The sequence below is a fragment of the Salvelinus namaycush genome, chromosome 8 (assembly GCF_016432855.1).
Source record: "Salvelinus namaycush isolate Seneca chromosome 8, SaNama_1.0, whole genome shotgun sequence".
NCBI classification, from domain to species: domain Eukaryota; kingdom Metazoa; phylum Chordata; class Actinopteri; order Salmoniformes; family Salmonidae; genus Salvelinus; species Salvelinus namaycush.
The window spans coordinates 7,196,676-7,209,655 of record NC_052314.1 but is presented as its reverse complement, the minus strand read 5'-3'; the positions used below and the strand labels follow the sequence as shown (position 1 = coordinate 7,209,655).

At 43.3% G+C, this 12,980-nt stretch overlaps 1 protein-coding gene across 1 annotated transcript in view; it reads left to right on the top strand.

The window, feature by feature from the left end:
* The window catches only part of LOC120051685 (switch-associated protein 70-like), a 33,250-nt gene that overhangs the window by 1,084 nt on the left and 19,186 nt on the right, over positions 1 to 12,980 (top strand). Inside the window, exons 2-7 of the mRNA XM_038998576.1 lie at positions 288 to 428; positions 9,480 to 9,653; positions 10,855 to 11,082; positions 11,472 to 11,618; positions 12,253 to 12,361; positions 12,663 to 12,844. Of these exons, the coding sequence (XP_038854504.1) occupies positions 288 to 428; positions 9,480 to 9,653; positions 10,855 to 11,082; positions 11,472 to 11,618; positions 12,253 to 12,361; positions 12,663 to 12,844 (981 nt within the window). The remainder of the gene's footprint in view (positions 1 to 287; positions 429 to 9,479; positions 9,654 to 10,854; positions 11,083 to 11,471; positions 11,619 to 12,252; positions 12,362 to 12,662; positions 12,845 to 12,980) is intronic.

Sequence of the window (12,980 nt, the reverse complement as noted above, 5' to 3'; positions counted from 1 at the left end):
CATTGTGTCATGAACAGTGCTTGTGCCCATAGAAATAAAGGGGGGGGGATGACAACGACATATTGTAATGTCTGATGTTTCCCAAAAGCTGGAAGGGGGTCTCCAAGTGAAAAATTTTCGGCACCGCTGGTGTAGTTGACTAGAAACCTTTCCAGTGACTGATGTGTTCAACGCCTTCATTAAGTAGAAATATATGCTGTTTGGGCGTTGTTGCTGCATTTAATATAACTATCGGCTCTGTGTGAACTGTGAAGTCCTGATAAGAAGAGGGATTTTTGTCTTTGCAGGTGCTCTCGCATAACTTGTGCACTGTGATGAGGATCCCCCATGACCCGGTGGCCCTTGAAGAGCACTTCAAACATGACGACGAAGGCCCTGTCTCCACTCAGGGCTACATGCCCTACTTGAACAAGTTCATTTTGGACAAGGTGAGCCGCACGCACAGTAATACATAGAGTATCTATACCTCTCAATCATTCTCTCACTCACTGCTGTTTATATGTTTTACTGTTTGTGATGAAGGGTCACTGAAGTCTAGGATGACGATGACAAGGTTAGAATTCCATTGCCTTAGTTTGACATCTTCAACCTTGACTTCAGTAAATGCTAGTGATTCTATTGTTGGTCAAAATGGGTCATTATACTGAGAGTAAAGGATTCCTTTTCCAATGTCACAACATGGATACCATGGTGACGCATAGGCATTCCTTTACCGCTGTCATAAATACGAGAATTCTTGTGTAATTAAAAAAAATTGTACCTTTATTTAACTAGGCAAGTCAGTTTTAAGAACACATTTTTATTTACAATGACGGCCTACCCCAGCCAAACCCTAACCCGGACAACGCTGGGCCAATTGTGCGCCGCCCTATTGGTCTCCCAAACACGGCCGGTTGTTATACAGCCTGGAATTTAACGAGGGTCTGTAGTGACGCCTCTAGCACTGAGATGCAGTGCCTTAGACCGCTGCGCCACTCGGGAGCCCATGGGTCATCAAGGGTTAGCAAATCAAGTTTGGCGCGTTCTGCTGGTGTCATAGAGGTGTGTAAACTTACCATGTCACATTTGGAAATTGTTTCTGCTGTCATAAAGGCTTACCATGGTGACTGTGGAATTCTTCAGTGGTGTCAGAAAGAATTACCACAGCAAGACACCGTTGTTCATTTCATAGAGGGGAGCTTTTGGGACAGTTTTGTAGTTGTTGATTATATGAAAGGTTACCATGATGACAATTTGTAGGCTAATTCTTGTGAAATGTCACAGAGTTATCGTAAATGTTTTGGCATACTTGTTTTCATACATGTTGTTTTTCATGACATAGAATTCTTGTGTGTTGTTCTAAAGATTTACTACAGCATTTATTGTCATCAATGACAGTTTAAAATTAGAATGTTTTTGGTTAACGTTTCAAAATGTTCCTGGTAAGAACCCATTTTGGACTTGGTGTGCATTTCATAGTCTGGGATTTCCATTTAAAGGCAGATATTTACTGTTCAAGTGCTTCCTATGACACACACGAGGAAATAGATGGCAAGGGATTTTACAACACACCTTATGGTAAATTAGCCCATTCTATTCTCTGACGTGTTGATATATCTTCTCCTGTCACTTCCCCGAGCTCTCAGTCCTCTAATACTACAAAAAGGTTTCAGGAACCTAGATATGACATCATGGACAAACGTCAAGAGACTCCTCACCCATGTGGATATAACCCTACCAAACAGGTCGGGAGCACCACCCCCACTCCCCAGGGAAACTCCACCCGAACAGTCCAGTGTGTGTGTGTCACCTTCTTCCTCACTGACTCACTCCACTTGTCAGACAATTACAGTGACTCAGCCGGAGAGACAATCAAGTCCATCGCTGACTGTTCCACATAATTCCCCATTCTGCCATTTGGGACTCAGCAGTCCCTCACTATGTGGAGCACATCATTCTTCCTAGCCAACTGACCCTGTAGAAACCTGGAATGCATTGTTAATTGGGAGCTTAATTTGTTCCCCTTTTGTTAGAAGGGGAACAAAAGAAAGCAAGGTTACACAAACAACAGAGCACCAAAATAGTTCAAGGCTGTGAACATGTGACCTTCATTTAGTTAACATTTTTAAGGCTGCTGTGGTTGAATAATTTCCTCATTTCATTGGTTGCTAGTTCAACCACTCTGTCCGTCCTAGTCTTGCCCAGACCTCGACATATTTCGATCCACGTTTCATAATGGAGTAACACATAGGCTCTATATCCTATTCTACCTTGTTTGTAATTTCACAATTACTTTTGAGTCACCTGTCCTCTGCCCTCGCGCTACAGTAACAACAGGCATCTCTGTGGTGTGACCATTTGACGGTAGGAAGTTTCAGTCTCCTGGAGGGCCAAGGACAGTGATAAGACTGTTTGTAAACCTGTTTGGACATTCCACTGCAGAGAATACTAACGAGCATGTGTATCTGCAGTGGAGAGGCAGGACTGGGTGCTGGAGGTGCCGTGACAAGGCCTCCATTGTTGAGGTGCAGAGAGTGGGAGAATGGCAGAGAGAGAGAGACCTCAGTCTGGACCAGCTAGTACAGAGCAAGAATGAGATGACCATGACACAACATTGTGAGGACAAAGAGAGAGCTGCTATTTCATAATAATCCCACTTTCACAACTTCTATTGCTCCTCCCTCCGCATCCTCTTTCTGCTTACCTCGCTGGTATTACTGTGAAATTACATTTCCCTTGAGTTGGTGTTACTGTGAAACTACATTTCCCTTGAGTTGGTGTTACTGTGAAACTACATTTCCCTTGAGTTGGTGTTACTGTGAAATTACATTTCCCTTGAGTTGGTGTTACTGTGAAATTACATTTCCCTTGAGTTGGTGTTACTGTGAAACTACATTTCCCTTGAGTTATCTTTACTGTGCAATCTTTGACTCACCCGAAACACCACAGCTCTATAAATAGTGTCTGCTGATGTTGAAGGCAGACATGCCACACCTGTGTTTCCCCTTAGTTCATTGACCTGATTCTTTCCTGGGCCACGTTCAATAGGCAAACTTTGTGGAAGGTTGCAGTGAGAAATGTTATGAATAGACCTGACATTAAGCCCATTCTACATGTCAAAGAGTAATGTTTATTGTACATCATTTTAACTGAACGTTCCACAATGTTCTACCCTGCAGAACTCAGCCCTGTTGTAAAATATTCCCCCACCACCTCGTCAGGGGGAGGGAAATTAGAGACACATCGAACAAATTACTCAATAATAATAGCAGTATGCTATTATTTTGTATATATGGCATCTTATTATTGTGGATTTATACAACGGGTTGGTCTATTCCTGAATGCTGATTGGTTAAAACCGCATTCCAGGCGTTGTCTATTCCATAAGTTACCCACTGGCTAAATCTATTACGTTAAAATGCGATTAACTCTGTTTACTCTGACTGCGCCATCCACCGAAAAGACACAGAAGAATTTAACTAGATTCTTGTATGTTCTACCTGGAACTAATACATACGGCAACAAATACACTGAGAAGATTCTTGTAATGTCTGAATTATAGAGGTGGTAACATTAGACATAACAGAAATGTTGCATGTATTATATAAAAAACATACAAGAGTCATGTAAGCTAAGCCTTAGAAGGTCTCACATACATGGGACATACACATTTCATGGGACACACAATTGTGATGTCATTGACACACTTATTGAAGAAAGAAGCAAAGCCCGCTGTGAGGAGGAGGAGGAGGTGCAAGAAGAGGAGGAGGAGCAAGAAGAGGAGGATCTATCTGCTGTGAGGAGGATTTATCCGCTGTGAGGAGGAGGAGCAAGAAGAGGAGGATTTATCCGCTGTGAGGAGGAGGAGCAAGAAGAGGAGGATTTATCCGCTGTGAGGAGGAGGAGCAAGAAGAGGAGGATTTATCCGCTGTGAGGAGGAGGAGCAAGAGGAGGAGGAGCAAGAAGAAGAGGAGGAGGAGCAGGAAGAAGGAGGGGGAGCAAGAGGAGGATGAAGGGGGAAATCCGAAGGAGTGGGAGGAGGAGAAACAGAGGCAGAGAGGAGGAGGAGGAATGAGTTTGATAGCAGCAGTGAATCTATTTTGAGATCCCTCAACAATCATTCTCACGGTAGTACATTGGTAGTAGTCAGTGACATGTCAAAGCTAAGCAGGGCTGGGCTTGGTTAAAACTCTGTATGGGAGACCAAAGGCTGGATGGGTGACCTGTAAATAAATCAACTGTCCAGTAAAAGGTGCTGCCCAGCCTTAACCATGGAAACTCATACCTGAAAATGTAAATGTACACTGAACAAAAATGTAAACGCGACATGTAAAGTGTTGGTCCCATGTTTCATGAGTTGAAATAAAAGATCCCAGAAAATGTCCATACTCACAAAGAGCTTATTTCTCTCAAATTTTGTGCACAAATTTGTTTCCATCCCTGTTAGTGAGCATTTCTCATTTGTCAGTTGGATGGATTATCAAGAAGCTGATTTAAACAGCATGATCATTACCTAGGTGCACCTTGTGAAAGGCCGGTCTAAAATGTGCAGTTTGGTCACACAGCACAATGCCACAGATGTCTCAAGTTTTGAAGGAGCGTGCAATTGGCATGCTGACTGCGTGAATGTCCACCAGAGCTGTTGACAGAGAATTGAATGTTCATTTCTCTACTATAAGCTGCCTCCAACGTTCGTTTTAGACAACTTGGCAGTACATCCAACTGGCCTCACAACTGCAGACCACGTGTAGCCACACCAGCCTCCACATCCGGCCTCTTCACTTGAGGGATCATCTGAGACCAGCCACCCAGACAGCTGATGAAACTGTAGGTTTGCACAAAAAAAGTATTTCTGCACAAACTGTCAGAAACCATCTCAGCGAAGCTCATCTTCATGTTCATCGTCGTGACCAGGGTCTTGACCTGACTGCAGTTCAGCGTCGTAACCCACTTCAGTGATTAAATGCTCACCTTCAATGGCCACTGGCATACTGGAAAAATGTGCTCTTCACGGATGAATCCCGGTTTCAACTGTACCAGACAGATGCCACACAGCGTGTAAATCGTTGTGTGGGCGAGCGGTTTGCTGATGTGAACAGAGTGCCCCATGGTGGCGGTGGTGTTATGGTATGGGCAAGCATAAACTATGGACAACGAACACAATTTGCATTTTATCAATGGCAATTTGAATGCACAGAGATATCTTTATGAGATCCTGAGGCCCATTGTCGTGTCATTCATCCACCGCCATCACCGCATATTTCAGCATGATAATGCACGGCTTCATGTTGCAAGGATCTGTACATAATTGCTGGAAGCTGAAAATGTCCCAGTTCTTCCATGGTCTGCATATTCACCAGTCACCCATTGAGCATGTTTGGAATGCTCTGGATTGATGTGTACGACAGCGTGTTCCAGTTCCCCAATATCCAGCAACTTCGCACAGCCATTGACGAGGAATGAGACAACATTCCACAGGCCACAATCAACAGCCTGATTAACTATATGCGAAGGAGATGTTGCGCTGCATGAGGCAAATGGTCACACTAGATACTGACTGGTTTTCTGATCCACGCCGCTACCTTTTTTTTAAGGTATCTGTGACCAACAGATGCATATCTGTATTCCCAGTGATGTGAAATCCATAAATTAGAGCCTAATTTATTTCAATTGACTGATTTTCTTATATGAACAGTAACTCAGTAAAATCTTTGAAATTGGTGCAAGTTGCGTTTTTTTTCAGTGTATATACAAATATTGTACTTTTTCATGTTTTTGTATATGCATTCAGAAAGTATTCAGACCCCATCCCTTTTTCCACATATTGTTACATTACAGCCTTATTCAAAAATGTTCCTACACACAATAATCTACATATCCCATAATGACAAAGTCAAAACAGGTTTTTAGCAATGTTAGCAAATGTATTGTTAATAAAAAAACAACTACCTTATTTATATATGTATTCAGATCCTTTGTTATGCGACTCGAAATTGAGCTCTGGTGCATCCTGTTTCCATTGATCATCTTTGAGATGTTTCTTCAACTTGATTGGAGTCCACCTGTGGTAAATTCAATTGATTGGCCATGATTTGGAAAGGCAAACACAATTGCATGTTTGTCCCACAGTTGACAATGCATGTCAGAGCAAAAACCAAGCCATGAGGTCGAAGGAATTGTCTGTAGAGCGCCGAGATGACAGGATTGTGTCGAGGCACAGATCTGGGGAAGGGTAGCAAAAATGTCTGCAACATTGAAGGTCCCCAAGAACACAGTGGTCTCTTATCATTCTGTTTTATTTAACCTTTATTTAACTAGGCAAGTCAGTTAAGAATAAATGATTATTTTACAATGACGGCCTACCCCGGTCAAACCCTCCCCTAACCCGGATGACACCCTATTCTTAAATGGAAGAAGTTTGGAACCACTAAAACTCTTCCTAGAGCTGGCCGCCCGGCCAAACTGAGCAATCGGGGTAGAAGGGCCTTGGTCAGGGAGGTGACCAAGAACCCGATGGTCATTCTAAGTGCTCCAGAGTTTCTCTGTGGAGATGGGAGAACCTTCCAGAAGGACAACCATCTCTGCAGCACTCCACCAATCAGGCCTTTATGGTAGAGTGGCCAGACGGAAGCCACTCCTCAGTAAAAGGCACATGACAGCCCGCTTGGAGTTTGCCAAAAGGCACCTAAAGACTCAGACCATGAGAAACAAGATTCTCTGGTCTGATGAAACCAAGATTGAACTCTTTGGCCTGAATGCCAAGCGTCACATCTGGAGGAAGCATGGCACCATCCCTGTGGTGAAGCATGGTGGTGGCAGCATCATGCTGTGGGCATGTTGTGGGCATGTTTTTCAGTGGCAGGGACTGGGAGAGTAGTCAGGATCGAGGGATAGATGAATGGAGCAAAGTGCAGAGAGATCCTTGATGAAAATCTGCCCCAGAGCGCTCAGGACCTCAGACTGGGGCGAAGGTTCACCTTCCAACAGCACAACGACCCTAAGCACACAGCCAAGACAACGCAGGAGTGGCTTCGGGACAAGTCTCTGAATGTCATTGAGTGGCCCAGCCAGAGCCCAGAATTGAACCCGTTCGAACATCTCTGGAGAGACCTGAAAATAGCTGTGTAGTGACGCTCCCCATCCAACTCGACAGAGCTTGAGTGGATCTGCGGAGAAGAATGGGAGAAAATCCCCAAATACAGGTTTTCCAAGCTTGTAGGGTCATACCCAAGAATATCTGGCCAAGGCTTTCGACTCTGTCAATCACCACATTCTTATCGGCAGACTCAACAGCCTTGGTTTCTCAAATTATTGCCTCGCCTGGTTCACCAACTACTTCTCAGAGTTTAGTGTGTAAAATCGGAGGGCCTATTGTCCGGACCTCTGGCAGTCTCTATGGGGGTGCTACAGGGTTCAATTCTTGGGCCGACTCTCTTCTCTGTATACAGCAAAGATGTCGCTCTTGCTCTGGTGATTCTCTGATCCACCTCTACGCAGACAACACCATTCTGTATATAGACTCTTTCTACTGTATTATGTATGTTTGTTTATTCCATGTGTAACTCTGTGGTGTTGTTTGTGTCGAACTGCTGTGCTTTATCTTGGCCAGGTGGCAGTTGTAAATGAGAACTTGTTCTCAACTAGCCTACCTGGTGAAATAAAATTTAAAAACACTCAAAGATGTTTCAACAAAGTACTGAGTAAAGGGTCTGAGTACCTATGTAAATGTGATATTTCAGTTTTCTATTTTTAATACATTTGCTTTGTCATTATGGGGTATTGTGTGTAGATTGATGAGGGGCAAAAAACGATTTAATCCATTTTAGAATAAGGCTGTAACTTAACAAAATGTGGAATAAGTCTGAATACTTTCCGAATGCATTGTGTATAAACAATGTGAAACCTGTAAGGAAAACATTTATTTTGTAGAGGTTACCATGTCAGAACATAGACTTTTCTTATAAAATTCCTAGATGACTCATATAGTTTGTCTCAAATGTCATACCCTATCTTTGTAAGAAATTCACCATAATCATGTAGTGACTTGTGTATGTTACATGGCATAAATTAACACACATACACTACTGACATAACATACAAAATCTTACCAGATACTTTTTAGCTTTTAATCTTATTCTGCCATACAAGATTCTTATTTGCTTTTCATTATTATTTTTCATATGGGAGGAGCATTTTCAGCTTTTTGTTTGTGGTCATTTTTGTCTTTCATCCAGATTAGGGTTAGATGTATGTTTTAAACACTCCTAAAGACGTCTCCTTAATAAATATTCCGCTTGCATTTCAAAAGTCTGTTTCTCTGTTGATGCATCACTTGCTATTTGTAGATTGCTGATAATCATTATCGGGCCTATCTCTCTGTTGTGATTTAGCTGAGTTGAGTCAGGCATCTGTATAAACAGCTAAGTGTCATTCAACGTCCATTCAGCAAGCCATGAAACCCACCATCTCAGATTGTTCTGTAATAATTTCTGTAACAGATCAAATTAGCATTCCTTCAACATTTTGTTGAAATATAATTTAATCTCTGAGAAATTAAGCAAATTTATTGCACCCAAATTGGCCATTTAAAATTATAGGTACATAACATCCGATTTGTACAAAACAAATATTCTAACAATGAGTAAGACATGCCAAAGAAATAGTCAAACCACACCCCATGCCAAATCCAACACCCATGGATTCCCCATGCCAAATCCACCCCAACAACAAGTATACAGTAGGAGTTCTCTGTTTAACAAGTGGTATGGAGCTGCAGCTTGGACTATTGTTTCCATCATCCCTATGTAATAAATTCTCAGTGAATTTAGTGTTGTTTTTTTCCCTGTTCAGAGAAAATAGTAAATAAAGTTGTTGGGTTTATGTTCCGTCCTGCATCCTGATATTACCTGGTTCTGACCACTAGGTGATGCTGTTCCTGCTAATTGATGGTGCCGTTCCTACAAACAATTGAATCCCCCCCTCTAAATGTTAAAGGGGTCGTTCACCCAAATTACAAAATTACATATTGGTTTCCGTACCCTGTAAGCGGTCTATGGACAAGATACGACAGCTACCCATGCTTTGTTTTTGTTTACCTGGCCAGTGTTTCAGATGCTAACATTTTAGTATTTGTGGCACAAATCCAATACAAGTCAATGGTACTATATTAGCTTTTTCGCTCTTCATATCCAAATAACATCATTGAGTTTTTGGATACTTTAGCGTGAAAATGCTAATAATAGTGGCCAGGTCAGCTGTTTACGAAAAACAAAGTTTCTCCTTTCATTCTGTCCTATGAATTTGGTTTGATTCATGTGTTAATCAAACCTACACTGAATGTATGGTCTTCCATGCCATTTTTAACCTGAACTGTAGTATAGAGAAGAGTGACGATGTCCTTAGTACAGAGTCAGCTTATTGTGCCTTTGTTGTATTTATGTCATATGAAAAATGCCGGTCTTCAGCCAAGTGACCTGACCTGAGACTGTTCCTAATTGCAGGTCCAGGACAACTTTGACCGGCAGGACTTTAACAGAATGTGCTGGACCCTGTGCGCCCGTAAGAACCTCAACAGAACCCACCTCCTCATCTCTGACGAAGACGCTTTCAAGATCTGGTGCATCTTCAACTTCCTATCTGAAGAGAAATACCCACTGGCCATCGTCACTGAGGAGGTGAGATTGGACAGGGGTTGTGTTCATTGGGCACCAAACAGAGGAAAACAGACTGAAACAGGCAGGGACCGTCCAATAAGAAACGCTAATTTCCATTTTCTGTTGTAAAAGGTTTTAAAACGTTTCTGTCGAGTGTCCTAATGAACATGACCTGGGCTCTAATGCTGGCACATTTAGCCCCAACACAAACCTGACTGTGCGAAGTTTAATTATTAACAGATCAGTAATCAGTTGTACAGATAATCAGTCTGAAACTCATGATATAACATTGTTTTCCTCTTGGGCCAGTAACTGGAAGGTTGCTGGAGTAGGTTATAGGTAAAGAAGTATTGTTCAGATCCACTGTTATATGTTATGTACTCCTTTGGAGAAAGACCATCACCATTGCCCAACAGCTCTCACAGAACAGGAAGTTAGCAGCTTGCTGTTAAATTACAACACGGCAAGATTTATTATAAGGTCATTAATGGAAACTGTGTGTAGTTTCATATAATTACTGCTGTGAGGATTATTACTCCTTTTTATTATTCCATATAAACACATGTGGCAGGTAGCCTAGTGGTTAGAGTGTAGAGGTTGGCAGGTAGCCTAGTGGTTAGAGTGTAGAGGTTGGCAGGTAGCCTAGTGGTTAGAGTGTAGAGGTTGGCAGGTAGCCTAGTGGTTAGAGTGTAGAGGTTGGCAGGTAGCCTAGTGGTTAGAGTGTAGAGGTTGGCAGGTAGCCTAGTGGTTAGAGTGTAGAGGTTGGCAGGTAGCCTAGTGGTTAGAGTGTAGAGGTTGGCAGGTAGCCTAGTGGTTAGAGTGTAGAGGTTGGCAGGTAGCCTAGTGGTTAGAGTGTAGAGGTTGGCAGGTAGCCTAGTGGTTAGAGACTTGGGCCAGTAACTGGAAGGTTGCTGGATCGAATCCCCGAGCTGACAAGGGAAAAATCTGTTGTTCTACTCCTGAACTGTTCCCCTGGCGCCGGAGACGTGGATGTCAATTAAGGCAGCCCCCTGCACCTCTCTGATTGAGGGGTTGGGTTAAATACAGAAGACACATTTCAGTTGAATACATTCAGTTGGACAACTGACTAGGTATCCCCCTTTCCCTACTGTAACATACAGATTGTATCACTTCAAAGGAAGTATGGGTATTTTCTTTGTTGGTGTGTGGGTATGCTGACCTGTCTGTGTACTCACCTGTGTCTCTTCCCCACCTCCCTCAGATCGAGTACTTCCTGCGCAAGTTGACAGAGGCCATGGGTGGCAGTTGGGTGGAGGAGCGCTTTGAGGACTACAAGCTAGAGCTGAGCATCAAGCAGCAGAGTCTGAGTGCCTGGGAGCTCATCACCTTGGTGGGCACGGGCACCTTCAGCAAGGCCGTGGACCCCCAGACCCTCTCCATGGGCATCACCGAGGTCTTCCACGAGCTCATCCTTGACGTATTCAAACAGGTTGGCATCAGACCCATTTATATCTCCATATCTTGGCACGATGTTGACATCAACCACATTATCGTCCTCCATGTGACCGTGATTGATGGATAGCGTTGACCCGTGTTATGTACTAGCAATACTGTAGCATGGAGTGAGCTTTTAAACACAGGACACCAAAGCGATGGTCAGTCGAGTGCAGTAGGGAGCCATGTTATAGGGACAACATGAATATTGACAATTAGAATCTCATATGCAACACCACAAACTCATGGTGTTGGCTGTGCAGTGGTCAACTAAACAGTTAAACTGGCAGGAGCCATCCCATTATCTCAACACAGATATTAACACAAACCGACAGATACACATTTTAAAAAAATACAGAAACATACTGTATTCTCTTGATGCAGGGCTACATGATGAAAAAGGGCCACAAGAGGAAAAACTGGACAGAGCGCTGGTTCCTCCTGAGGCCCAACTCCATGTCCTACTACGTGAGCGAGGACCTGGCTGAGAAGAAGGGCGACATCGTGCTGGATGGAAACTGCTGTGTCGAGGCAAGGAACACTAAACAACAACAAACAAGGCTCATACATTAATTTTACACCTTAACCTAACTAGTAATATACACTGAGTGTACAAAACATTAGAAACACCTTCCTAATATTGAGTTGCACCCCCTTTTGCCTTCAGAACAGCCTCAATTTGTTAGGGCATGGACTCTGCAAGGTGTCGAAAGCGTTCCACAGGGATGCTGGCCCATGTTGACTCCAATGCTTCCCACAGTTGTCTCAAGTTGGCTGGATGTCCTTTAGGCGGTGGACCATTCTTGACATGGGAAACTGTTGAGCGTGAAAAACCCTGCAGCATTGCAGTTCTTGACACAAACCGGTGTGCCTGCCTGGCACCTACTACCATACCTCGTTCAAAGGCACTTAAATATTTTGTCTTGCCCATTCACCCTCTGAATGGCACACATACACAATCCATGTTGCAATTGTCTCAATGCTTAAAAATCTCCTCCCCTTTATCTACACTGATTTAAGTGGATTTAAAATGTGATATCAATAAGGGATCATAGTGTTCACCTGGATAGTCTATGTCATGGAAAGAGCTGGTGTTCCTAATGTTTTGTACACTCAGTGTACGTTGGTGAAAGAGTGACATTTATTTCAGAATTTGTCTTTGCAGTCGTTACCGGATAAGGAAGGAAAGAAGTGCCTGTTCTATGTCAAATGTTCTGACAAACGCTATGAGATCAACGCGTCGGATAAGAAGAGGAAACAGGAATGGATTCAGGGTAGGACAATTCTCTCATCATGTCATTTATCTCCTTTTAGTATTATGGAAAGCATGGACTGGACATTTAGACTTGGTTGATATATGTACAGGGGGGTGTTCAGCAGAGCACAACATTGTGGAATGTTCAGATATAAATATGTTATGTAGAATAGACATGCCTCTCTGAAATGTAGAATAAGGAATCGTATCAGCTTTACTCATCACATTTCTATCTGCAACGTGCCACAACGTTTGCCTATACTGAATATTTCCCAGCCTTGGAACTGACCCCTGTCTGGTATGTCTCCTCTCCATCTCAGCCATCCAGATGTGTCTCAGTCTGCTGCAGTTGGGACGGACGGTGCCGCACCGCGAGTCCCTTCAGAAGCGGCGGGATTTGAGGCAGAAACAGCAAGCGGAGCAGGAGGAGCTGGAGCTTAGGATGAGAGAGCTGCAGACGGCCAACGAGAACAAGCAGCACCAACTGGAGGCCATGAAGAAGGTGAACCCAGCCAGCCCACTCACAACGTTCAAAGTCCTCCCTTTGCTACTATGCCTTTTTCACACTACTGAGCTGAGCTAGACTGTGCTGGCCTAGTTATGCATCAACAATGTGAAAAAGACAATGTGAAGAGAGA